The sequence below is a fragment of the Psammomys obesus genome, unplaced genomic scaffold (genome assembly GCF_907164565.1).
Source record: "Psammomys obesus unplaced genomic scaffold, mPsaObe1.curated_primary_1811, whole genome shotgun sequence".
NCBI classification, from domain to species: domain Eukaryota; kingdom Metazoa; phylum Chordata; class Mammalia; order Rodentia; family Muridae; genus Psammomys; species Psammomys obesus.
Window position 1 is genome coordinate 11684365 of NW_026596034.1, and position 27910 is coordinate 11712274.

The 27910-nt window shown below is 43.9% G+C and overlaps 2 protein-coding genes across 3 annotated transcripts in view; both read right to left on the reverse strand.

Moving 5' to 3' along the window:
- Cfap20 (cilia and flagella associated protein 20) overlaps nt 1–866 on the reverse strand; it is a 13497-nt gene extending 12631 nt beyond the window's left edge. The window contains exon 1 of the mRNA XM_055620723.1: nt 565–866. Within this exon, the coding sequence (XP_055476698.1) occupies nt 565–648 (84 nt within the window). The 5' untranslated portion in view covers nt 649–866. The remainder of the gene's footprint in view (nt 1–564) is intronic.
- A 12314-nt stretch (nt 867–13180) lies between these two features.
- The window catches only part of Csnk2a2 (casein kinase 2 alpha 2), a 39469-nt gene continuing 24739 nt past the window's right edge, over nt 13181–27910 (reverse strand). The window contains exons 6-12 of one of the 2 annotated variants that reach the window (XM_055620960.1): nt 24739–24822; nt 23941–24051; nt 23303–23404; nt 22696–22796; nt 21057–21205; nt 18906–18999; nt 13181–13614 (exon numbers count right to left, since the gene is read on the reverse strand). In XM_055620960.1, coding sequence (XP_055476935.1) covers nt 18923–18999; nt 21057–21205; nt 22696–22796; nt 23303–23404; nt 23941–24051; nt 24739–24822 — 624 coding nt within the window. In that variant the 3' untranslated portion in view covers nt 13181–13614; nt 18906–18922. Of the gene's footprint in view, nt 13615–17095; nt 19000–21056; nt 21206–22695; nt 22797–23302; nt 23405–23940; nt 24052–24738; nt 24823–27910 lie in introns of those variants that run through there. The other variant, XM_055620961.1, reaches the window with a different exon arrangement.

Below are 27910 nucleotides of genomic sequence, written 5' to 3' on the forward strand. Positions count from 1 at the left end.
AAAAAAAAAAAAAAAAAAAAAAAAAAAAAAAAAAAAAAAAAAAAAAGGCCCAGGTAATAAATGCAGACCAACCCACATTCAGCTAGATTTTAGCATCTCCAAAAGCGGCCAGGGAGGGCCACAATCTCATGTGGCAGGCGAAAATACCATCCATTCTAGAGGACGCCTGGATAAAATTACGGAGGCTTGACCCTGGGTTTGAATTTACGGCTCCAGAGACGCCTCTAACAATCACCCTTCTGCAGTTTTCCCGACGGAGAGAGCCGGTACAGGAGGAACAGTATGGACTCCAAGTCACAGAGAGCTCGCAGCAGGTTCCAAAGCTTAGTCTGTAGGAAGGAGCTCACGAATGAGACCTGAACACGTCTGGCTTGGCCCGTCTGCCTCTGCTCAGGACGCCCGGGGGAAAAGGCATCCGGGAGAGCGGCACAGCGCCTGGCACCAACGAAGACGCGCCTGCCTTTCACCACACGGCGGTGGGCACTCCGCACCCATTCTACCGACGGGGAAGCCTCGGCCGCGGCGAGGGCGGTCGGCTTGGCCCCGCCCCGCCCCGCCGCTCACCTTTTTGTCCCAGATCTGCAGGGGCTTGCTGCCGATGCTGTAGAGGATGGAGAGGAAGCCGCTCTGGAACGTGTTCTTGAACATCTCGCCAGCCGCGGCCCCGCTGCAGCAGCCCTAGGCCCGGGACTGGAAGTCGGCACCGAGCGGCGAATAGGAGAGAGGGTGCCGCCGGTCCGGAGGAAGGACGCTAGGCTGCAGCCGCTGACGGCGCGACGCGGATCCGCAAGCCTCGGTACGCGCGAAGCCACCTAAGCACCGAAGCCACAGCAACTGCCGCCCGCGCCGCCAAGCCCGCCGGAGAGGAGGCGGAGCGCCGCCGCGGCCCGCCACGGATCCCTCCGCACGCTTGGGCCCGCCTCCCGGAGGCGCATCGCCCAGTCCTGCCCCAGGAAGAGCGGCTTCCGGCTTCTTCCGCCCTTAGGCCCGCCCCTTCCTGCCCCCTCGGGAGTCGAACTCGGTTGCCAGGGGACTATTTGCCTCACCTCCCAGTGCTTCACAGACTTGGTTTGTAACGGCGGAAGGAGACAGTAAGCTAACACACGTGTTGACAGTGGCTGCGTGGTGTCATGGGAACCGGGAGGTGTGTGGAGGGGTGGAGTCACGGCAGGCCCGTCCCCCGAGGGCGGCAAGACTGAGCAAGGTGGCGCTCTGAATGACAGGTAAATATTCCCGAGCGTGGTGGCGCCAGACTTTGATTCCAGCGCCAGATTTAATCCCAGCAGAGGCAAAGTATCTGTTAATTCGAGGCCAGCCTGGTCTACATAACGAGCTCCAGGACAGCCGGGACTCATAGAGAGAGACCCTGTCTCAAAAAAATAAATGTCTGCTGGCCCAGGACAAGAGAACGTGTAAATGAATGAACCAGCATTGATTGCCTTATTTACATCATCACCTCTATTTATCAGGTCACGGTGAATGAGATGCTGTCAGAGCAATACTCTCGGGAGAATCGAAACGCTTTAAATGCATTGATCAGGAAACAAGAAAGCCTGAACATTAAGATAAAATTAATAAAATTAAACAAAATTGGATTGGGTGAGTTGAACCAACGGCTGATTTTTTTTTTTTTTTTTTTTTAAGAAATGCGTCAATGCCTGGAACATTCTAGGAAAGACATAAGTTTTGATATTTCAAGTAGAAGGAAATCTCAATGTGGGAGACTTGCACCAGTCGCTGAACATCTTCCTAAATGGTGTCCCCTCCGGGTCTATGTTACATGTTCTGGCACACAGAAAAGTTTGCAGCAAAGGCAATCCTTTTAGCAATTTTTATCATCTTCGTTGCAAATTTTACTCGTTTACTATGTGACAGGTATATGCAATCCCTTACCCTGTATTAACTCATTCAATTCTCATACCAAAGCTTGAGTACTCCAGGCAGACTTTCTAGATACCATGAAAAGCATATGACTCTTACTACTTTATTTATAAAAATAAAATATTTATTTATAAAAATAAAACTTGTTATATGGAATTTATTGTTGCATGATATCTGGAGATTATGTATGCAAAGCCAGTGAATAATTTACACCTTGATTTTTTTTTTTCAGTTGTTCAAAATATCCTCAGGAAGAAAAAGATTCAATGTAAGAAAGAAATAGTGGTATATGAGTTCTGATAGTGATTTAAATACTGTGTATAACTAATCACTTGACATCTTACAGAAAGCAAATTATTTCTAGAAATGATTCACCAGTACTAAGTCTGGAAATGGAAAACTGAATGGCTAATAGACAACTAAAGTGATAACTGGGTCCCTCAGAGGTTCTGAGCCCTGTTTTATGTCTTTTTTTCTTGATTAATGTAATCTAGATCATTGAGGAAACTTTCAAGAGTAACCTGCAGTCATTCATACTCTCACCATCCAGAACTAATTGCATGCCTCCGCATAGCGTCTTCACGTGTGCCTGCTCTGTCCTCCCTATCTGTCCCATCCTGTATGACTGCGCGCAGGCAGCCACAGGAGCTGCCTCTGCCCTCAACAGACAAGAGCGAACACAGCATCCATCACTGTGGTTGCTAAGAGCCATCCTCTGAGCCTTTGTGTGTGGAACCCATCAACCGCATGGATCTGTTCCCCGATCAATAACAGTCATCTTTATACATAGCCTCTTGGAAACCCAGATGAGAATTTCTTTGGCTTGCCACGTCTGGCTCAAGAATGACTAGGTCTCAGTATATGCATGTGTTCAATTGACTGAATGACTCTTGCAAATCATGTGGCCATATACACTCCCGTGGACTATGCACACAGTGTCAATTCCCGTTAGTCTACTTCCTAAAAACTTCAGGTCTGAAATGTTGATTTGGCTTATTTATCATTTCTGACTACTAATACGTCGGCCCATCTCTTCATAGGCATTTAAACACTAACATAAAGTCACTTAGCTCTATTTTTTATTATACGTGCATGGGTGTTTTCGCTGCATGTGTGCTTTGCACCACCCGTGTGTCTGGTGCCTGTAGAAGCCAGAAGAGGGCCTGGAACTGGAGTTACAGAGGATTAGTGAGCTGCCATGTGGGAGCTGGGACTCGAACCCTGGTTTAACAATGTAGAAGAGTAGCCAGTACTCCTAGCCACTGAGCCATCTTTCCCACCCCTCTTCATGGGTATTTAAGTTGCCTTTATTCTGGACTGCCAGGTGGCTTAGGCGACTTTCACCAAGCCTGATGGTCTGATTCACATGGTGGAAGGAGATGAGGGATTGTCAGACATTGTTCTTTAATCTCTCTACAAGTGCACACTAAATAAATAAACTGCTTTATTTTTTAATTGCTTGTTTGGATTTTCCCCCCAAGTCTCCACTGAGGCTCTTTATATTCTATTGATTTGTGAGACTCATTGTTCACTGTGGAGGGTTAGCCGGTGCTATGTGTTTAAATGCTGATTTCAGTGCCTTGAGATCTGGTTACTGCCCGGCCGTGAGCATTGTTATTAATGTTGAACTAGCTCCTATAGCTACATATCCAGGTGATGAGAAGGAATGTTCCTCATTTAGCCCTGATTGGCTGATTAAAAGGCCTTACATCAGGGCAGGGCAGCAAGGAGGTGGGTGTGGCTAGCTTGGGGAGAGGTGGGGCTTTGGGGAGAAAAAGATCATGGGAAGGAGACAAGTACAGGAGAAGGGAGAAGGAAGAGGTACGCTGCCATGGCTTAGCGTGGAAAAGGAACACACAGCCGGATCTGGTGTGGATGGAAGAAGAGGCCCAGATGAATAAGTATTTATGGAATTATGGATGGGAGGTAGCTTGGGATGGGGCTGGGAGGTAGAGTTAGTTTAGAGGGTTAATATCTGCCCTGCTCCAGGTTAAATGAGGCTATACGAAAATCTATCAGGTGTCTGTGACTTTTATTGATTGTGATAGTGGGTTAGATATACCACCATAACAACAGGCTATTAATAAACATTATCTGACCACATCTTGAAATTAATCAAACAGTTGGCTGCACCAGCTCTTTGTCACTAAGCGGCAAATACAGCTTTGTATTTCTTTTTAGGCTACCCAGTTATGTCAATGACACACATGAATTCTTTTTTTCTCAGTGGTTTTCAAGGCTACTTTTGTGTATATTAAGTTCCCATATATACATGTATCTTTTTCTGAGCTCTCTCTTTTAGTCTCCTGGTCTATTTAAAGTTCTTATATAAAAAAAACAGGTACACTCAGGAGGCAGAGGCAGGCAGATCTCTGACTGCCAGGGCTACACAGAGAAAGTTTGTCTTGAAAAACCCAAAGGGAGAAGAGTTCTTATGCAAATACAGCCCATACTTTCATTAGTGTTGTGAGGTGCTTTAATATCTAACAGGGCAAGCTTTATCTTTTTTCCAAAGCTAGTCTATCTAATATTCATGGGGTTTTATTTTTCCATTCAGATTTTACAATGAATTTCTTGAATCACTTAATTTTGATTAGTGTTAGAGTGTTATAAGTATCTTGTTAGTTTGGTGGAGCACACCTTTTATCCCAGGACTCAGGAGGCAGAGGTAGGTGGATCTCTGTGATTTTGAGGCCAGCCTGGTTTACAAAGCGAGTTCCAGGACAAAGCTAAAACAGAGAAACCCTTTCTTGAAAAGCCAAAAAAAAAAAATAAAAATAAAGAAAGAAAGAAAAATATCTTTTTAGTATTGTGACCTCTTCCAAAAATATGTTATACTTATTTCTTTTTATCTAGGTCTTTAGTCCTTTAAAATGTTTCCATAATGGCTTACATTTCTTTTTCGATATTTTCTCATATCTATATCTTCTTAGACAAGATATATCTTGGGTATTGGGATTTTTTGTTAATTTTGTTGTTTTAATTTCATTTTTATGCATATTGGTGTATTTCTGTGCACCATTCGCATGCCCTTGAAGTTCAGAAGAGGACAGCAGAGCCTCTGGGACTTGTTACAGGTGGTTGTGAACCATCATGTAGGAACCTAGATCTTCTGGAAAAGCAGCAAGTGCTCTTAGCCACTGAGCCATTTCTCCAGCCTTTTTGTTCTTTTGATTCAGGGTCTCCTGTAGCCCAGGCTGGCTTTAGACTTGCTATGTACCCAAGGATAGCCTTGGACTTTTGATCCTCCTGCCTCTACTTCCTCAGCGCGGGGGTTGCAGGTGTGTGCCACCATGCATGTCTTTTGTTGATATTTTGAACATTTCTTTTAAGTTATTATTTCTTGTTTGCTAATGTCCTCAGTTTTTCAGTTCACTTTGTATGCAGTATCATGTTGAGATTTTTTTCCCCTTAAAACCAATGTATGAAACCTTTTAAGTTGGAAATAAACAAGTCTAATGTTGAATATTGAAAAATTATTGCTTATGTTGAGATGTCTATAAAGATAATCATACCATTTGCATAAAAATTGCATCTTTTTTCTTCCAATGCTAAGACCTCCTGTTTTGTCCCACTGAGTCCACAGGCAAATGCCCCACTTCTTGCTGTGGAGGTGTGACAGGCACTCCAATCTTAAGCTTTCTAGGACTTGTTCACAGTCACTTCCTTCCCACCCTGTGTCCTGTGGACATCTGCTCTCCGTAGGCCTCCTTATTTTAGTAGTTACCAACTTGATTCCTTGCGCGGACCAAACCTGTGAAGTCAGCCTTGGCTCGCAATGTAGTTTTCCCTGCTGAATATTTCCCCAGTTTAACCAAAACTGCGCTGTAGGCACCACCTTGGTCCAGGCTGTCAGTCGCTCCTCATAAACCCCACTGCCAGTGTCACCTAGCACCTCAGTGTCCCTTTGCCTCCAGCTGGGCTGACTCACTGGCCCTTACTCGATTTAGAACTCCACTTTCAACTGGGTGTCAGTGATGCATGCCTTTAATCCCAGCAGAGGCAGGTGGATCTCTGAGTTCAAGGCCAGCCTGGTCTACAGAGTGAGCAAAGTGATTCCAGGAAGGACAAGGCTACGCAGAGAAACCCTGTTTCAAAAAAAAAAAAAAAAAAAAAGGAAAGAAAAACACAAACTTCACTTTCGTGCTTCCTATGCTACCATGACAAATGATGCCATACCACATCCCCAGTGACCCAAAACAACAAAACTCTTCTTTCATGGTTCTGGAGGTGGGGTGTCCAAAGTTAGAGTTGTCTGTCACTCACCTTTGAAGGTGTTCAGGGAAAAAAAAAATCCTGGCCTGAGGCATTTCTTGGCTGGTGGCAATGGGTATACATTCTACATCCATTTTCACATGGCTGCCTTCTTCTGTGTGCCTTCTCTAACTAGGCACTGGATTTAAGGCCCACTTGAATCCAGTACATCATCTTGAGGTCCTTACCTATGGTCTTAGTCACTGTTCTATTGCTGTGAAGAGACACCATGATGGAGGCAACTTACAAAAGAAAGCATTTAATTGGGGGTCTTGCTTATAGTTTCAGAGAGTTAGTTCAGGACCATCACGCTGGTGAGCGTGGTGGCAGGCATGGCGCTGGAGCAGCAGATACCAGCTTACATCCTAACCCAACAGGCAGCAGGCAGAGAGAGAATGGGACTGAGCTTGGCACAGGCTTCTGAAACCCCGAAGTTCAACCCCAGTGACACACATCCTCTAACAGGGCCATACTGCCCATGGGCTAGTCACCAGAGAAGACTGCTCTGGCACGGGTTTAAGCTAACCAAACGTCTCTATTAGCCAACTCGTGACTAGGCTGGGTATTTGGAATCTCACTGTAGCCGAGAGCCTTTCTCAGGGTGAGCTTTTAAGCACAAAAACCATGTTCTGGGTTGACATAACAACATAGCCAGAAGCGAAACTACAGAAGCAAAAAAGCAAGTACATTTTGAGACTTTCCCAGAACTATGGACTTTGATAGATTAGTTTTAGTTTTGGTAGGCCGTGCTGTTTACACACTGAGTTTTATGGCCTGAATGGCCCTTTCCATCATGGGGTCGTTGTGCTAAGGTCTGGGGACCTGTTACCATCTAATCTTTCTCAATCAGTTCGTTAACTGGGAACCAAACATTCAAATATATGAGCCTGTGGGGTTCATTCTCATTCAAACCACCGCAACTACATATACGAATGTACCTCTTTCCAAACAGGTTATATTCCAAACAGGCTCCAAACATTTCCAAACAGGTTCCAGGTGGATATGAATTTGCGGTGAATGTTATCAATTTTCTACTGTACTTTTGAGAGGTGATTTATCTGTTGCGACCTCCGACCCCCCCATCCCCTAACTACTCTTGACTTATTTGCTCATCACTTGACAGTTTAGGCAGTAATTCACTCATCATTCATTTCCTTCCCTTCCCCCTCAGTTTTGAACTTCTTGAGGAATGAATTTGGTCTGTCTTGCTCGCAGAGGCATTCCCAGGGTTAAACCAAATGCCCACAGTTTGAAGTAGCTGTGTAGTAAGTATGTGTCGAGTCAGCGACTCTGTCTTGGACTTGGGGCTCCAGCGCACAGTGGAACCACTACTGTCTCTGTCCCTCCTCCTCTCTGCAGGTCTGAACTCACTCAGGTGATGGACCTGCTCAGAATCAGGGTACCCCGTGCCATTCACCTGCCCATAAAAGCTCTATAGAGTGTCTTTTTCTTTCTCTGTTTGTGTATGGACTACATACACACGTGCATGTGTAGGTCCTCATTTGGGAAGACAGACAAGGACATTAGATATCTTGTTCTGTCCCTCTCTTTTACACACTGTTACTAACACTGGGACTAGGCCAGCAGCCAGCAAAAACCAGTAGCCCTCCGGTCTCCACTCCCCATAGTTCTGGGGTTACAGGAGCCCTCAGCCGTGCCTAGCCTTTGTAATGGGCCCTGGATGGTTTGAATTCAGATTCCCACACTTGCGCAGTAAGTACTCTTACCCACTGAACTACTCCCTAACCCTTTCAGAGCCTCCTATTGTACCAGGTTTGTCTGCAGTTTTCTCAGTTAAAATACCATTAGCATTTGTGACCTTAAGAGCTTTGGCAATTAATAAACATTAGGAGAGAGGAAAGTGTTGTTTCTCCAAGCTACTTAGCTTCAGTGAGTATCTATGTGGGCTATGTTTTGTCTCCCTTTATATTAGGGTTTGCTGCTTTTGATAATTAACTTTTATATGTAAAGGAGAGTGAATAAACCCTTCCTCCTCAAGGTTAGGGCCATCATAGCAATAGTTCTGATCACAGCTTTGGCTCCAGTAAAGCCCATATAATCAGAGGTAGGGAGAATGTAGGTAAATGGGCTTGGTTTTGGCATATTCCCTTCAGGGATGGACTATGCTTTGCTCTGTTCATGTATCCTAGGCCCTTCCAGTTTTCACTACTATGGTAGGTACTCAGTAAAGGAAGGAATAGTTGGATGGCTGGATAGGTAAATTGAGAACCAAATGGTCACTTCTGTCACTTACGTTCACTTCAAAGGCAGAGCAGCAGAAAATCAGGCCTTTCACAAATCGACACATTAAATGCTGTCATTCTTGTTTGCCAGCTGCCTTTAACACTCTTATATTTCTACTTTATAGCCTTCAACACAGTGTAGGAAACCTTGCTGATAAGTCGATATTATCAATGACTAACACAGTTAAAATGTAGTCAGATAAAAGGACAATCAACAGCCATGCCTGGTGCTTCAGGCCTATAATCCTAGCTATTTAGGAAAAAGGAGGATCAGTTAAGGCCAGCCTGTGTACAGAGTGAATTTAAGATCACAATGGGCAACTCAGTGAGATCCTGTCTCAAAATAAAACAAAAAGGCAAGAGGGCTGGGGTATGTCTTAGTGGTAGAGTGCTTTCCTCACATGCCACAGACCCTGGGTCCAGGCCCTGGCACCACAAAAAAAGAGGCAATCAATGAGAAAAGAAACTGCAGTAAGTATAGAAGCAGAGTGAATGCAATCCAGTCAGCAGGCACAAAAGCTCACAAATGCCAATCTGTGTCACAGGCTGTGCCTGGCAATGCCAACACAAGCTTCGCTTGTTACTTCAAAGTTCCGTCTGGCCTAGAATCTCTAACCATTAACCTATTGTAGACCAGAACTGAGGCAGAGGATATCCATGTCCTTGATGCAGCTGGATACCATAAACCCATCTCCTTGTTCAGTTGTGTGCAATAAAACCCTATTCAACTGTATATAATAAATCAACTGTATATAATAAACATGTTGAGTTTTGAGGTGATATGGTTTCTCCAGCAGAGAGTCTGGTCCACCCAATCACAGCTGTCTGTGTGTTTAATCATTTCTTCATTCCATCAATACCCTAGTCAGGTCCAAGTCCCTGGAGCATAGCAACTGGTTAACTAATTAAAGGCTTATTTGCTGTTGAACAGAATCTCACTATGTACCCCAGGCTGGCCTCAAACTGTCTTATTTATTTATTTATTTTTTTAAGATTTATTTATTATGTATATAGTGTTCTGCCTGCATGTACACCTGCATGCCAGAAGAGGGCACCAGATCTCATTATAAATGGTTGTGAGCCACCATGTGGTTGTTGGGAATTGAACTCAGGACCTTTGGAAGAGCAGCCAGTGCTCTTAACCTCTGAGCCATCTCTTTACTCCTCTCTCAATCTTTTTGTATCAGTCCCCTGACTGCTACAACTACATTTGTGTACCACCATGCTCTACATACCCATTACGTTTTTGGTGGTAGTGGTTTTTGTTTTTGTTTTTAAAGATGGGCTGTCCTGGAGCTCACTATATAGACCAGGCTGGCCTGGATCTCAAAAAATCCACCTGCCTCTGCCTCCTAAATGCTGGGATTAAAACATCTGACACCCATTACGTTTTTAATTTATTGACCCATGAACATTTATGAAAAGGTGTTAGTATCAGCTGGTTTGTAGCTGTAAAGCAAGAATTATAACTGGCCGAGGCAGGTAGATTACTGAGTTCGAGAACAGCCTGGTCTACAAAGTTAGTCCAGGACAGCCAAGGCTACAGAGAGAAACCCTGTCTCAAAAAAAAAAAAAAAAAAATTATAATTGATGATAAGGACACAATTTAGAAGGCTGGGGAGATGGCTCAGTTGGTAAAGTGCTTTCCACACAAGTGTAAGGGCTTGAGTTTGATCCCCTAGAACTCACATTAGAGAAGAGTTGGGTTTTAGTGGGGTACACATGTAATTCCAGCAGGGTGGTGGAGGCAGGAGGATCCCTGGGGCTTGCAGGTCAGCCAGTGTAGCCAAGTAAGGAAGCTCTAGGTTCAATGAACCTGTGCCAAAAAAAATAATAATGTTGGGAGTGCCCGAGGAAGACGCTGTACGCTGACCTCCACACATGCACTGATGCATGTGTGTATACCTGGACACCTGACACAGACTGGAGTGTAAGTGTTCAGACTGATTAACCAAGGCACCACGTAAAGCACCAGTGACTGTAAGCATCCCTTCTAGTGCACAGGCTGTATTCAGGTCTATGCAGCCTAGAAAGCCACCCAGAGCACCAGCCTTGGGATGCACAGGGTATCACACACCAGAATGCAGAGCTTTCCCCACCTCTCTCCGGTACAGTCGTGGGATCAATGGGCATGTCCTGTAGCCAGAGCAGAGCCAGGGGAGTGCCCTCAACACAGAAAGCCTTCAGCTGGCAGATGAAGGACGGGGACCTGGGCCACTGCAGAGGTTCCTACTAAGCTGAGACAGACAGTCAGGTGGGACTCTTGGGCCCCTGCAGGTGATGATTTCTTAAAAATACTTTTAAGATAATTTTCAGGAAGATGGGCTCTTTTTGGTGGCTAGGTCTGGCAAAGGCAGCAAGTAAACCTTGCATTTATGCTAAAGCATCCCCAAAGCATGTCATGCTCACACCCTGGAGCCACACTTCACTCAGGCAACTCATCTACTCTCCACCCTCAAACAGCGTTATTCAGAACACAGCCATTTAAGTGTGGCTTCTCAGCACAATGCATGCGAGAGGCACCTAGTGTTAACAGCCCCGGAGGAACTGCGGTCTGGAAGAACCACCCATCCTCTTCACTTCCTGGTTCCCTGGCCACATTTGTGTCCCCCTCCCACTCCCTTCCCCGCATCCATTATATGCTGTGTGTACATACGTAATAATAAAAACTTTGAAAGGAAAAGTTGATCCATAGCCTTTTTAAAAAGGAATTCTTATCCTACATACACCTCCATCTACAAACATGGAGCAGATCTGTTCATTCAGCAATGAACAAACGTTAAAAGCTAGACACAGCCCAGCGTTTCTGAAGGAATTGCTTTAACTGTGGCACATTACAGGGAGAAATGCCGTGCAGCCATGGAAACAGGTGAGGCAGATGTATACATGCTGACTCAAGAGTTTCACTCTCAACTGAAACATTTTAGGAAAAGAATGTATTATTATTTACATTTTCATCATAAAAGTCACTGTAAATGTAGATTATAATAAAAGGTGTATGGAAACAAACGAAAAAGCCAGGTCAAACTGAACAATAGTTAATATGGCTTGGGGGAACTTTAACTTTTGATAACAATTGGATTTTTTACTACGAGCATAGTAACTCGTCAGAAAGGGCATACAGGACTCCTGAGGATGTAAGGGTTTTTCGTAAGACCCATGTGTGTTGTGGATGGGCCACATGGGTGCTCAGGTTAGCAGGCTCCATATGCTCTTCTCAAAGTCAAAACCGAAGTGCAAACTCCTCCTCCCCTTTCCTCTCCAACCACCCATAAAACCCACGAGTAATCTGATAGGTCCTGGGTTTCTGAAAAGCAAGACTTCCACGCTGGGAAATGAAGGGGAGCTGGGCCCAGAAAGCTGGAGAAACCAAGGACTAAGCTGGGCTTCCCAGCTGTTCATGAGCCCATGCCCCTACCCATGGGACCTGTTCGGCAGAGACCCGCCAAGTCCACACAGAGTGTTAACTGAACCCAGGCCTGTGGAGGCGGAACATACCCACTGTGTCCATCCATAAGAGCATGTGAATGAGCTACAGATGCTGGAATACCAATGGAATTTCTAGCGCCTTGAATTGAAAAGGAGACAGCTTGAAAACATGAGGCCAATGGTGGCCTTAGAAACAAGGCAAGGTCAAGCAGTGGTGGCACACACCTTTAGTCCAAGGCAGAGGCAGGCAGATCTCTGGGAGTTTGAGGCCAGCCTCGCCTACAGAGTTCTAGGACGGCCCAGGTTACACAGAGAACCTATCTCAAAAAAACAAGAGGCAGACAGACAGACAGACACACACACACACAGAAAGAAAGAAAGGAGAAACAGACCAAGGCATGGCCAGTGATCTGGAGGGCACTTTCTGCTGGCAAGGTAGGGCAGGGTGTGCTAAGTTCTCACAGCCTATGAACTGACTGGATCTGACATAAATGGGTCCAAAGGACACTAACACAATAGTGGCCACGAAGGGGCCTGTTAATGAAAGCTCCCACATAATCACTTTGGTACTAAGTATTCACACTTGGATTCACATGGCCCTTGTGAAGAGCAAACTGGTACCCCAAACTTCTTGCCTGCCTCAAACCTTCCCGTGTCTCTGTGCTCTATAAGCAGTGCAAGAATGGCTGGTGGCCAGACACCAGGCTAGTGTTTACCAGCTGTTTACTTTGTGCAGGGGTCAATGGTCTGAGGACATTGAAAAAGCACTGTAAACTGGCTTTGTTTCCCTGTTAAAAATGGTTACTTCCACTGCTGCCTCTTCATGTGCGTGTGTACACACGCATGCACATGCGCAGGTTGCTTTTCCTACTTTTCCCGGTGTGTGTGTGTGTGTTGCTTTCCCTACCTTTCCTGGGAGACCCAGGACAGGGTGAGAAGTATCTTTGGACTTTGTCCCTTTCCTCCCATTGGATAGCTGACTCAATCTGCCTCCAGGACTGAGGCATTTCTTCAGAAGGGAGTGGGCCTGACTGGGTGATAGAATAAAATGTTGAGGTGTTGGCAAAGAAACGGCAAGGGTAGCTTACAGCATTTTCCTCAAGTCACCATGAGGGCATTTACTCCCTTAAATACTGAGCCACTCATCTGAAAGAGGTAAGGGTGGACAAGTGATGGGAATGCTCTCCCAGCCTATGCAGCAACTCAGGCTCCTCACGCCACTCTGCCTGACACATGCCACCCTGGCCCTGCTTCTATCCTGTTAAGAGCCTGGCACAAGTGCACTGGCTACCCAGTCCTCTCTTGTCAAAGGTCTTGGTCAATGGTCCCTTCTATACTGAAAACTCTCCATCCACTTCTTTTAAAACATTTTATTCAATAATATATACTTTTAAAATAATAATATGTAACTGCCCATCATGCCATTCGCTGCCCCCATCCCATCTACGGAGTCTGTGTTCAGCTAGTCCTTGGGGTTTGCTGGAGCAACAGGCAGCCATGGGATGGGTCAAGGGCACGGGGAGCAACAGTAACCAACAACCATTTTTGCATACCCTTCACATTTCCCATGCTTTCTGGGTCGGGAGGAAGTCAACAGGAAGCCAAAGGCATGTGAACCTTTTACATTCGGAAGTGAGGTCTGATTTACGGTGGTGGGCTGCCCTTCGGGTGGTCTAGTTCGTGCTCGCCAAGCCTGCCACCATTTTGTGTCTGCTCTCGGGACGTGATCTCGCTACACGCGTTAAGACGTTTGATTTGGTTCTTGTTCTGTTCTGCTTATGGAAAAGTGGGAGGAACCGCAACAGACCTGGGGAGAGATGGGAGGAGGGGAAAGAGGGCATTAATCAATCTGAGCCAGAGAGAGGCAGGCCACCTGGGACAGGGTGCAAGCTTGTCTTTTCCACGCCACTCGATGGGACACTCGCTGCATGAGCCCAGGCCTCCAAGCATCCTCTTCCTGTTGTTTCACCCAAACAGAGGCAGCCATTGGCCTGGCCTTCTGGGAGGAACTCTGGCCTCATCATGTCACAATCAATCCTCCTGCCCTGTCCTTCAGGTCCAGTTGCTGAGTCAGATGCCTTGTGACCATCCAGCAAGCCAGACAACAGGTCTAGCCCCAGCATCTCTCAGACCTGACCCATTTGCTGAGGATGGCTTTGTCTAGGAATCAGATGACTTAGTACTTAATCAGGGAAAGGGCTAACTCCGACATCACTGAAGGGCAGCAAGTGGGCTGAAATTTTCAACCTGCTTCTGCAAATATGGAAGGAAGTATCATGGCCTCCTTCCATAGCTATCATGGTAAAGCAGGTGGTTGAGAGGCCAGTGTGACTGGACTGGAGACCACACTGTGGAAAGCACTCAGCATCCAGTAAGCTGTCTCGGTCGCCCAGTGGAAACTTCCCATGGGGAAAGGGTACTCATCTTAAGAGATGAGAAAGGCTGCCCACTCGTGTTAAGAAATTAGAGTGCTTCCAAGCTCTTCAGCTGTTAATTCAAGGGTCCAATCCAAAAAAATGACAGTACAGGCCCACATTCACATGTGTTGTGCTGCAAGGGGTAGTGGTGGGGAGATTTTCACAAATCCCCAAGCCTGGATCACAGGTTAAAGTCATGTAACAAAACAAGCCAGTTCTGAGAAGCAGCGGTCTTGAGTAAAAAAAAAAAAAAAAAAAAAAAAAAAAAAATCTCCACATCAAAGTGATAGCATGAGCTACCACACAGGTCTTCGAAGTTCCAGGTTTAGGCCCAGCCCTACCTCTGAATGCAAGCTAAGGTCCCCAGCAACTGTCTGTCTCCTAGTTGGGAAGGTCAGGCATTGTCAACATTAATTTTTATTTAGGACAACGGGATCTGACACCATACATCAGTCATCCAGGGCTAAATGGAAGAACTGGGTTTGTAGTGTTCACTTGGAAAAGACCACAACTCAGGCAGTGTTGTTTTCCCACAAACAGAAGGCTCCTTGGTTCTTGAAGATTATCCAAGCTTGCCACTGGATAGCAAGATTCTGTCCCAAAGTCACCATTTACAGCAAGAAGAGCCAGCAAGTGAAAAACTGTTAATTTATTGATTCAAAGTTTGTTTCTGTTTTGGTTTTTTTTTTTTTTTTTTTTTTTTTTTTAAAAATCCCCAATACATGCAGTTCAGGGTTAGGTGTCACATTTGTAGCACATTGTTGAGTCTTGACACAAAAGTACGCATCAGCTGCATAATCCAACCTTGCCAGCTTCTACAACAAAGACCGCCCACCGCACAAAAGCAAGCACTCTTGGCCACCTCCCTTTCCCAACATCCCCACGGCGGGGCTCCTTTTTTTTTTTTTTTTTAATAATTTAATTTAATGTGCATTGGTCTAAGGGTGTCAAACCACCTTGAACTGGAGTTACAGACAGTTGTGTGCTGTCATGTGGGTGCTGGGAGTTGAACCTGGGTCCTTTGGAAGAACAGATAGTGCTCTTAACCATTGGGCCATCTCTCCAGCCCCATGGGACTCATTTTTTAAAGAAAGGACACACTTCAGTTTTAATTTATTAAGCTCCCTGACAAACTCAGGTTCTTGTGTGCTCAAGAGACCTGCTTGCTTTTGCTTTTAGAAGGGCTGGCATTCTGCACTACCTCTCCCCAGCTCGTATCTGCTAACTCCTGTGCAGGAGGGAGACTGCCCTTCTCTGTGGTGTGTGGGGATCTAGAGTTAAAGGAAACGGTTAACTGGGCTCCTGCATCTATCTCAAAGTACATATAAGCTCTCCCCATCATCCCCAAGTAGCTCTGTGACACATTAGCATGCTCCCAGGGAACCTAGATTGTTTCCCTGAGTAGGCACAGACCCTGAGGTCCTTGGCAACTACCTCTCAAAGGCCACTGGACCCAAGCCAGGGACAGTGTCCTGTCTAGGAGCTTAGCATCCTCTAGTTTCATCCTCTGAAAGTGCAAGCTCTTTAAGGCCCACCTTTCCAACACTGTTCTTACTGAAAGATCTTTTTCTTTCACCTTCTCTAAGCCGTGGAGACTCCTGGCTCTTCTCTCTTCTAGCAAGGAAGACATATGCTCTAAGCATGGACATTAGAGGAGGCCTGGCTGGGCACTCTGCTCTTCCAGGTCAAGCGTAAGAGGTGCCCTCATTACACAGGCAATGGCTTCTACCCAGCCACCTACAACAGGGACAGGAACAGGTCAGCTGACTGGAGCCTGGAAGAACAAATTGCTACCAATACACATCTTAGTAGCATTCTCAGCATGGCTTTTAGCTCAGGCAACCTTGAGGCCATGCTCCCTGTGGATACCAAGGGGAGACACTGATCTGGACTCAGCCCTGGAGCTGCTTCTCCGCACAGCAGGTGCACGTTCTTGAACACAGCAGGCATACCTGAGATGACAGTGCAACACTACCCTGTTCCCCACAGGTTTTAATTTATTTATTTTTTGCTTTTCAATAGGAAATAATTAAGTCCTTGTCATAGGCACTTTTAACCTGTTATAAGGTAATGAAACAAACGAGATGAGTTTAAAACAAATATATTCACTGAAAAGATTACTGGGTGGGTAAATTTACCAGTTTAGTCTCAATATAAGACTAGACTCCCACCTCTACTCATACACACTCTTTAAAACTCTCCAAACCCAGGTATATCTCCAGGGGGCTGGAACCAGGTATACCTGGACCCAAGGCAGATTTGGAGACAGGTAAAAGAGGTCTACGAGACACTGCAATTTGGGAAGACCAGCCTAGGCATCGAGTCTAGACTCAGAGGGAGCAAGCCTTTCAAGGCCAAGGGGTAAGAGAGGTAAAGTGCAGGCACTGCTGTATACAAAGGACATGCCCTGCTGAATTGTCACTCAAGGACCACCCCCCAGAGCATGCCAAAGGGGAGGGGCAGGGGAACGTGGCCAACTCTCTCCCCACTGTTTCTGGAATGCCCTGGGCAAAGAGTTGGGATTACTGCTCAATTTAGGCCCTCCAGGAGGCTTTTGAACAACTTAAAAAGTGAGAGAAAAGAAAGAGAAGCATAGGTAATCAAGGAGATGGGGTTAGAGAACAGGAAAGGCATACAGTGACACACGCCCTGAAAACCAAAGACCCAGGCTGCCTGTGAGGGCCCATGGCAGGCCCCAATGCTTGAGGTTTGCCACTTGACATGTTAACACACGTTCAGTCGCAGCCATGTATGTCATGTTTCCAATTCTCAGAAAAAACAAATGTATACACTGATACACAGAAGGTGCAATGCAGGGAGGCAGGATCTGTATGAAAACCTTAATTGAATAGAAGTCTTGGCTTTATAAAGGATCTTAAAGAGGATTTTTAAAACTTTATTTATTGTGTGTGTGTGTTTACATGCCACAGCGCAGGTGTGGGAAGAGGACAAATCATGGGTGTACATTCTCCCTCTTCCACGTAGGTTTTGGGGACTGAACTCAGGTCACCAGTCTTGGCAGGAAATGCCTTTACCTGCATGTCACTGGCGCAAGATCTTATTTTTTAATCTATGAACTCAACTCCATACTATCAAGAGAAGAGTTACATTTGCCTTTTAAGTTCCCATAGACCAAATGACAAAATAGAATCTGCATTTAGAAATGGACCTGCTATCAATACCAATACAAGTTTATTGGAATATGGAATGTAAACAGATGTTTCAAACAAACAATCTAACCTTATAAAAAATGTATGGCATTATTAAATAGTTAATAAAGAAACCCTACGTGTGATGTGGTAGATACCTCAAGCATGTTAGGTCCCCAGAGCTGAGGCATGGCTTTGTAGCCAAGGAGAGGGGACTAGTTGGCAAACCATGTCAGAGACCAATCTCCCAAATAAAATCAGCCCTATTAAAAAAAAAAAAAAAAGCAAAACAAAATCTAGCCTTTTGCTAACAGGAAGGTTAGCACAGTGGATCTATAAAGCTTTGACACTTGCTCCAGGAGCCCCACTTCCTCCAAGCCCCGGCCATCCTTCTCTAGCCAGTGCAGGAGTCACAGGACAACCTTGCCCATGGGCCAGCACCTGCATGCCAGAGACTTCTTTGTCATCACATTTATGCATGACCTATCAGAGCTGCAAATGCCCATCACCCTGATTGCAGCCAGACCTGTTTGTCACAGGGTTAAAAAGAGGGAAGATGAGTGGTATGCCTTTGTATCTGTCAGATCTTCCCTGAATAACTCCTAACAGAACATTGCCCTCCTCTTTGACCTGCCTGAAGACCAGCTTTCCAGCTGTAGTTATGGTTGTGAACAAAAATAGTCTTTGTTTTAGAGTGGTGCATTAAAGTAGGCGCCCACAAAAAGATGTGCTGAGAAATGGTGAGGTTTTTCTTACAAGGCCAGGAATAAAAAAGCTAAAAAGAAAAAAGGCAACAAGATTCAATAGTTAGGCAAATCAATAAAGGTGAGCCCCAAGTTATGCACACAGCATAGAACTTCTAATGAGACTGGGACCTGTTCATGGCATCTCAAGATTTACAGTGCCATCTTCTGACACCAAAGAGGACATGGTGAGTGACTGTAGCTTGCCTCCAAATGAATACACTTAGAAGAAAACTGCAGGAATGAGGTACATTTCCTGGAGAGCTCATGTCATAAAAAAATACATAACACATGAATTTGTAAAAGAGCTTAAAAAAAATACTGTCACTGTTTTAATCCTTTTTTTTTTCTTTTTTGTAAATGAGGCTGGTGTGTCAGAATAGACTGCTGACTTTTGCTAAAACTTGAGCCTGAATTCTCACAGAAGAAAACCAGACCACAATGGAATAGATAGGAAGTCAGATATTCAGAGCTTGTTGACCGACAGGTTAATTCAACAGTGGTATCCTGTTAAACGCAGGTGCGTGTACAACAACTCCAAGCTTCTCATCTCCCATGCATTCCAAAGGGAGAGTCCCCTCAATCCTGAACTATGCGCTCTGCCACACTGCACAGTGCGGCTCCCTGCAGACTAGTACTGGGGAGTTTCTTGCTTTTACAGACTTTAGGTCTTTTACTCTTCTTTGCCTTTAGAAGGAATGATTAGAATTTCTTTTTATCACATTGTAGTTTCCTTCAAGTTTTTGTTTGTTTGGTTGGTTTTATTGGCAAGCATCAGTGCCGCATTACCGTCGATTCCCCAGGCTTCATCGTGCTGCGGTGAGACCACTGGAAAGCACGGCGTTCTCTGCACAAGGCTGGGACTGCTCCTTCACTACTGGGTCTGCAAGAGAGAGGAGCACAGGTTCCCCAGGTCAGCATCAGCATGGAGGGCACAGGGGGAATGCACAGCCAACCTGCCTTTCCTCTTCTACATGCACCAAGACATTTCTGTGGGCCTCAGGTTACACAAAGCCAGGCACTGGGACAAGATATGTAAACAACTCCTTATCCTTCTGTCTTCAAATCAGGGGACAGAACCCATATTCTCACACATGCTAGGCAATCAATCTACCACTAAGCTATTTCCTTAACTCCTACTGAAAATTCTATTTTTTGGTAAAGTTTTATTAAGTTGCTCAATCTAGCCCTGAACTCTCACTCTTCTTCAGCCTTAGCCTACAGCTCAACCAGTAGGGAATTTTTTTTGGACAAAATTCTTCTACTTCTTTAGAATAGAGACCCAACTGCTGAAAAGCACAGAAAGTCTAACTTAATATTGTTCAAAATCAACACCAATTTGTTCTTTGAGTACCAACATCATACTCAGCCCCTAAATTCTTTAAACCATATACAACTATAGGCAGGTTATGAATGGGTAAATAAAAGAGCTAGTGGAAGTCTATCAATTTTAAGCAGCAGTGAACTATGAAGCTTATTTAGAAAAGTAATCAAATAAAATCAAATTATGTGATATATTCATTCATTAGGTTGTTTCTATTATTATTTCTGAGACAAAATCTTACTATGTACCCTCAATGGCCTCAAATTTGCAACCCTTACACATTTGCCTCATGAATTTGCACCAATAATGTTTTTTGAGTGTTTTGTTTTTTTGAGACAGTGTCTCTCAGTATAGCCCCAGCTGTCTGTGTTGGAACTCACTCTGTAGTCCATACTGGCCTTGAACTCGGGGAACCATCTGTCTCTGCATTCTGAGTCCTGTGATGAGCACACCTGGCTCATTCTTTTTTCTTCTTTGTAAAAACAGTCTTACTTTGTAACCCAGGTTGGCCTTGAAAGTCTGACTACCTCTGCCTCCTGTGTGGTTGGTTTAAAGGTGTGTGCCATCACTTTGGGCTATACCAGTATTCCTAAAGTGGCCTACCCTACATGGTAAAAATAGCTTTCTGTGTTGGAGCAGACAACTGAATGTCACCTGTCTAAGGCAAAGAACACTGAAAAACTCTTTACATTTTTGTCACCTTAAACATCTGCCCTAAGTTCAAGACTACAGCAATATATCCTTTGTATTAGTTAATATTATTAGGAATTAGTTAAACTCTAGAGGTAAAAGGAAGAGAACACACTGGTCAAAAAACAGACAAAAACCTTCTGGGACACAGTTCATCTTGATTCAAAGTGAAGAGTCAAGTCACTGCCCAACTTCTTCCTTTCCCAGCTCTTCCCTGACTACACTAAGGCACCCCTTCAATGACATGGATAAAGTGTACATGAAACCTTCAGTGGGAGGACTGCGTGAACTCAAACCACCAGCAAGTACAGAAGGCACATACACATGCTCTGTGGGAGATGTCAGAAGTCAGAATCCAGATGCCATAATCTACCTGCTCCCTTGCCTCAGATCCCTCTCATCTACACATTGCTTCCTTTAAAAACACATTAAGGTGATCTAACTACTTTTTACTCTTTGTTTTTTAATATTTTATGTTTATTTATTTTAATCTTAAGACAGAGGGTTTCTCTGTGTAACAGAGCCCTGGCTGTCCTCGATGCACTCCATAGACCAGGCTGGCCTGAAACTCCTTAAGGGATCGGACTGTTTCTGCCTACCAAAGGCTAGGATGTGCCGCCACACCCGGCCTTACTAATTTTTTAACAGGGAAAAAATAATTGATTTTCACAACTTTTGCACTTGAAAAAAATCTTAAGATGTCTTCAGTTTACAAGCTCAGGATGATGGAAGTGGGAGTGTGGGTGATGGGTCAGCTGGCCTCAGAGGTACTACCACCAGTGAATCAACAATCACCTTAGGGAACTAAGAAAATCAACTGTCAACTGGCCTCAGTGATCTAGAATGAATAAAATTTAAAGGCAAATATCTCGTGTTCTGATTGACCTTAAAGATAAATGGTGATAGTTCTGCCTTTTAACACTTACAGAAGTATGGGTGCTCCATGGCCTCTTTGGCAGTCAATCTCTGTTGATGGTCATACCGCAGGAGCTTGTCAAGAAGATCTAGGGCCTCAGGGCTGATAAGGTGTCTGTTCTCACTATGGATAAAGTTTTCCCAGCGCTTCCGTGAATGTCTAAGAAAAACAGTGAATCATTAGTATTCTAAGACTAAACAACAAGAAAAATTCTCCTCTACTAGGCCCAATGTCAACGACCCCTTAGAATAGTGTACTTAGTGAAGCAGCTGAAGCTCATTTTTATTGGTACCCACTTTAAACAGGCTAGCACACCCTGTCACCCCCAGTTATAACCAAGGCATACTGACACAGAAAACACTCAACCATTAGATAAGCAGAATCTGTTCAAAACAACTACTGTTCAGTATTTCTGGATCATTGCTATGCCTCAGTCTTTCTACCGATTACAAGGCCAAGGCCTGGTGGTGACTGAGTAATGATGAGTCAGTAGGTATATTTAGAGAGCTGGCTTTAGAAACAAGTTGCTTCATAAAACAGTGTCTGAAGACCACCACCCAAACATTTACTTTAGCATACCATGCTGAAGCCGGGCATGGTGGTGCACACCTAAAATCCTAGCTCTCAGCTTGAAGGCAGCCACAGCTACACAGTAAGACCTTATCAAACCAACAAACAAACCCAATCCCTAAACCACAAAAACCTGCACTGCACCTGAAAATTCAGTATGCCTCAATATTTATTATGAAACTTACTTGAGAAAAGAAACTCTTTTTTTTTTTTTTTAAGCTATTCATTATTTTTGTTTTTCAAGACAGAACGTCTCTGTGTAGCCTTGGCTGTCCTGGACTTGCTTTGTAGACCAAGCTGGTCTCAAACTCACAGAGATCCACCTGCCTCTGCCTACCCAAGTGCTGGGATTATAGGTGAGAACAACCATGCCTGGCTTTTTTGAAAGCTATTTACTTCTTAAAAAAGCATAGTTTTCCAAGATTTGTCATCAAAATAAGTATATGCAGGGCTGGGGAGATGGCTCAGCGGTTAAGAGCAACAGCTGCTCTTGCAGGGAATACATGTTCAGTTTCCAGCACCCACATGGTGGCTCTTAACCATCTGTAACTCTAGTTTCAGAGGACCTCTTTTCTGGCTCTGCAGACACTGAGCATACACACACAGTGTGTATACATGCACATATGTAAAACATGCTAACATATAAACTAAAAAGAAATTAAAATTAGGCACATGCTTATTTTTTGTTGTTTTTCAAAACAAAACAAAACTATGATTTGGTTGTTTTTCATTTACTTCCAAAGGATCTCATGATTGCCAGGCTGGCTTCAAATTCAATGATCGTCCAGCCTCAGCCTTCCAGGTGTTGTGATTAGTGACATGCATGTCCACAGATGGCTTATTTTCCATTTTCTACAGATAAATAAAGAGTCCTAGCACTTGGGAAGTCAAGGTAGGTAGATCTCCGAGGTCAAGACCAGCCCTGGTCTACATAGCAAGTGAGACCCTGTCTTAATAAACAAACACTGATGTTAGAAAAGGGAAAAAAATTGGACTTTGTCTAACCTTCCAAATAGAGCAAGTCTATTTGCTTCCAATAGAGCAAAGTGTACCCTTCCCCCCATCTCTTTCTTACTTACTGTCCCAGGATATCATTGAAGTGTGGATCTAGGTCTATGTGGTACTTCTTCAGATACCCATACAGCTCATCTGTCCCCAGAACCTTGGCAATTCGAACAAGCTGAAACACAAAACAAACTGACCAAACCACCAAGCACAGAGCTTCCTGTGAACCTGTGAGGACACTACATTAGACCTGGCAATCAGGAGATTCATGACACTCAACTCTTTAGGGACTGAATCTAAGATAAAGAGACTTAAGGACATAGGGCTCAAATGTAAAGCTTCTAAACTACTCTTAAAGGATTACCATAATTTAGATGCTAACATTTTTGGGAACACTCATCAAATGACTAGAATCTGATTTTGTTAGACAAAGAGGCACCTTACTTCTTAGCCTCATCTTAAAAGTTCAGGAAAAAAAAAAAAAAAAAGTTCAGCACAGGAAGTATTATCTGTCTGCATGCTCAAGAACTTCAAGACCACAGAGACAATTCTGAACAATTCTTCAGCTTACACACAGCCCATGTGCAGTGAATGACACTCCATGGCTCATGGAGAGAATTCCTGTCTCAGATGCTATTTCCCTAGCATTTGTGACAAATAACACAGGCCAAATCTGCTCACCTGGTCATAGTTGTCCTGCCCATGGAAAAATGGCTCCTTTCGGAAGATCATGCTTGCCAACATACAACCCAAGCTCCACATATCCAAGCTGTAATCATACATCTGAAGGCAGTAAAGATGGTCAGTCAGTCAAGGATAAAAGAAACCCTTTTTATTGGTCAAGTTTCTAGTACTTATGACTTCTGAAGGTCAGCCCTTATTTTTGACGCACTAGGGCCTTAATACACATCAGGCAGGCACACCACTACCAAGCGTCATTCCAACCTTTATACCTCAGTCACCCCTTTCACTTAAAAGAAAAAAGAAAAGAGGCAGCAAGAGGCTCAGCTGGTAAACTAAGTATGGAAGGACTGCCAACCCTAATAATCTAACCCCCATCCCGATCCCAAGAACCAATATGGCAGAGAGGACAAACTCCCGTGAGAGTCAGCAGACAGCTGACTGTAGCTGTACAGTAGGGCTGTAGCTTATACATACATACATACATACAAAAAATAATAATAAAAATGTAGCTGAGAAAAACCTCTAGTGTAGAATTAATTGCTGGGTTTTGAATGTATCCAAATTGACTACACAGCAAACCAGGAAAATCCCTAAGAAAATATAAAAATAGCTCAGAGCTTCACTGACATGCTTACCTGATAGTCCACAAGGAGCTCTGGTCCCTTGAAGTACCTCGAGGCCACTCGAACATTGTACTCCTGAGCAGGGTGATAAAACTCCGCCAGACCCCAATCAATCAGTCGGAGCTGTGAGAAAGACAACACAAAACAGAACGTGAAATGTGCCCTTCTAGATGCCCATGCCTATGACAAGGCCATACCATACTTCTACAACAGGTATTTGACCACATACAGTGTACTCACGGAAGACTACACTTTGGAAACTGCAGATGAGGTCATTTTTGGAGCAAAGTACTTGGAATGTTTCTGACTCTTTTCCTTTTAAGTTACCCTTGTCTTTTATTCTCTCCAGATCAACAGAGCTCAATCTTTTTTCTGCCTCCATCACAGCCCTTTACATGAGCAATAGGAAATACTGAAGGACAAATGCATGCCCACTCTAGAATAGAAGCATTGCTCTAACTGGTCATTAACCTAACACTGGCTGTGACAGCCAGAGTTGGAGAAACCGAAGTATACTTTTTAGGGGGTAGTCGGATTAGTCTAATGGTCATAAAGAAGTGAAGTAGACACCACTGTTGTAGTTTCTTCCTGAGGCCCTCTGAACACTTAAACCAAAGTAAAACCAGTGACCACAGTCAAGGTCACTATGTACTTTCCTGGTAGAAACCAATACTGGAGACTAGAAAAGTTACAGTAACAGTCTACTGAAGGAGTCAGCATGGTCTACAGGCACTGCAACCCTACTGGACAATTTTTAGGTTTTTCCTAAGCCTTCAGCAAAGGTCTGGTGCTGCCTGGCCGGATTGGTACCTTTTTTTGTTGGTGATCTATCATGACATTGTGAGGTTTCACATCCCTGTGCATGATTCCCTTGCTGTGGCAGTAATCCAGAGCCTAGTAGGTAAGAAAGCACAGAGAACAGTAAGCAAACCCTCTACCACCCCCAACGCAAACACAGACTTATTATTTGTGACACCTTAACTTCATTAGTCTTAAAAAGGGCAGCTTACTGCCATTAAAGAAAAGAGAAAAACATGCTCTCTGTATACACTACAGCTGGCAGCCAGTAGAAAGGTGGCTGTTGATGGTCATGCTGAAAGTTAATTTAAAAAGAGGGAGAGAGAAGCCAGAGTGTGGGACCTCAGAACACATATGGGTATGAAGAATGACATCCGAACCTATCTTTTAAGAAGACAGACTTTTTTTTTTTTTTTTTTTTTTGAGACAGAGTTTCTCTGTGTAACCTTGGCTGTCCTGGACTCACTTTGTAGACCAGGGTGGTCTTGAACTCAAAGCAATCTGCTTGTCTCTGTCTCCACAAGTGATGGGATTACAGGCATGTGCCACCACACCTGGCTTTAACAAGGCAGATTTAAGCATGTGAGTTTTCTAGATTAAGAAGCATTTACATTTTCCTTAAATATAAGGCCTGAGAGGAATTATCATTATTATTCCGAGAGAAAAATCGCTTCCTGTAACAAAATCAAGAGGCCTTGATGTGCTGAAAGCGAATGATCTTTAGTAAACTAAAAACTCTGTAACCATTGCCACCATACCTTAGAACTCTTTAAGATCTAATGCCCATGCCAAGTGACTGCCAGCCATTGGTGGATCTGCTGTTTTAGAGATTTTTTTTTTTCCTGCTGGACATTCCTAAAAGCATAGTCCTTTGCCCACTTTTTTTCACTGAGCTTATTTTTGAGATTGAATCATTTCATGAACTTATTAGTTTATTGCAATTGGCTTGTTTCCACTTTTGGTTGTTGAGAAAAATGTTTGTGGAAGTCTTTTGGGGGGATATGCATCCATTTATCTTGGGTAGATTTTTAGGGGCAGAATGCCTTGATGTACAGTATATACTTTGCAAGTAAGTGCTTGTTTTCTCAAGGCCAATACATGATGGTTCCAGTTTCTCTACATTCTTGCCAACACTTGTCAATGTTTCTTTTTAAAATTACAGCTATTCAGATAGGTTAAACTGGTATCTCAATATGTTTCTGAATTTTATTTCCTTATTAGTGATGAAACAAATTATCTGTCATGTGTTTATTGGTTATCTATATTGCCTTTGAAGAAATGTTGATTTAAATCTTTTATCTTTAAACTTGTATTAGTAAGCCTTTTTCGTTTTTATTGTTATTCAGTTTAGTCAGGTTGCTTTCTAGTCTCTCTGTACCCAGACTGGCCTCAAAGTGGATATCCTCCTGCCTTAGATTCCCAAGTGTTGGGATTACAGGCATGCTCACCACATCCAGCTTTTCATAATATACAGATACACAGACGCATGCGCACACACACAAACACGCACACACACATAAACACACACAGATGGATCACCTTTGTGAATCCCAAAGTTAGAACCTTTGGCTTAAAAAGCACTGAAAAGCTCCAAGAGATCAGAAAATTCTTCACGTGGAGGCTATCTTGTATTGAAGAATGTTTAGCAGAATACCTGACACCTAACTACTGGTTATCAGTTGTACCACTCCAGCTTTAAAAACAAAAAATAATACTAGATCCAAAGTACTTCCTGGTAAGCAGTATCTGCTGAATGTGCATTTAAACAGAGGATGATCAGCATGCCAAAAATATGCTCTCCTGGTCTGTAGCAACAACAGACAAGGTGTGATATTTTAAACTGAATTTGGAAAATGTGTAATAGAAAACCTGGGGACAGAGGTGAGATATAATCTCCAAAGGAGGAAATACTGGAGGGAAGGGGCATGAGAGAACTTTTTGGACATCCATATTTTTTCTACCAGCCTTGTCCATTATTTTTTGCAGCAAAGGTAACAATTTATGGTTGTGCTGTGTAGTACAGTAGCTACCAGCTATGCAAGGCCACTAAGCACTTGGTATGTGACCAGTATCACATGGATACAGAACAGAATTCTCAGTTTTGTTTTATTCCAACAGTTGTTGGAATAACAACTGTTATTCCAGCTAAGGACAACTAGCTGGAGGTTTTACACATGCAAAAATCAATACCATGGAAACATGAGATTTATTTATTTTACCTGTGTTCTACTTCCATTCTGTTTTGTTTTACAACAGTTGTAGCAATATTCCAATGTGCTTTTGTGCCTCCTTTCAACTGGTTATTCGTTTAAGCAGCATTTCATAGTTCCCACCCAAATCTCATCTCTGCAGTTTTCTTATAAAACAAGAGTCCAAGAGGGCACACCCCCTTAAGTCTGAATCAGATCAGACAAAGCCTGAGGGTAGAGTGGTCACTGAGCAGTCACACATAGCCTTCAGCCTCAGATTCTTCTACATTTTCAGTGAGGTTTCCTGTTTCTTACTTTGATTTTTTTTTTTTTTTCTGTAAGAGAAAATGTTGATTTCTGCCATTTTACCTAGTCTTTGTCGAAGATCTAATTCAGATAATACCGGGATGTAAAAAATACATGATGAAACCAAAGGCTGAGACAAAAATATAGACAGGCAGATAGACACATAGTAGTGATTAATTCTTGGCGGGGTCCACTGGCCAGACACCCTGTGGGGTTACTAACATGTCTTTGGCATAAAAGGGTATTTTCAAGTGTCAACTGGGACTCTCTGCCCCAATAGCAAAGAGACCAATCACTGCTACTACTAGGCAGCAGCATGGCCACCAGCACCGAGTGCAGATTAAGCGCTAGGTTTTCCCCCTAGCTGGTGCTAGCTAAAAACAAAGATCTGAGCATGGACTGAAATGAGTGAGCTCTCGTGAGAAGGAGACAATGGTTCTCACTGTGCACACAGGGGGCTTTCTCAGCAAGACCTCGAGAACAAGAACAGCCTGAGGCCCACAGCACTGCACATTTCTTCCCACTGCAAGTTTAGTCTGGAGAAGACAAAGGAATGGTGGGCCACATCAAGTCTAGTCTGTCCTTACCAACAAAAAGGAAGCTCAACAGACATGAGTGAATTCGAGGCCCACCACTTTGGCTCCAGAGACAGGCAGATCGCTCAAGTAACAATTCTAAATAAAGCATTC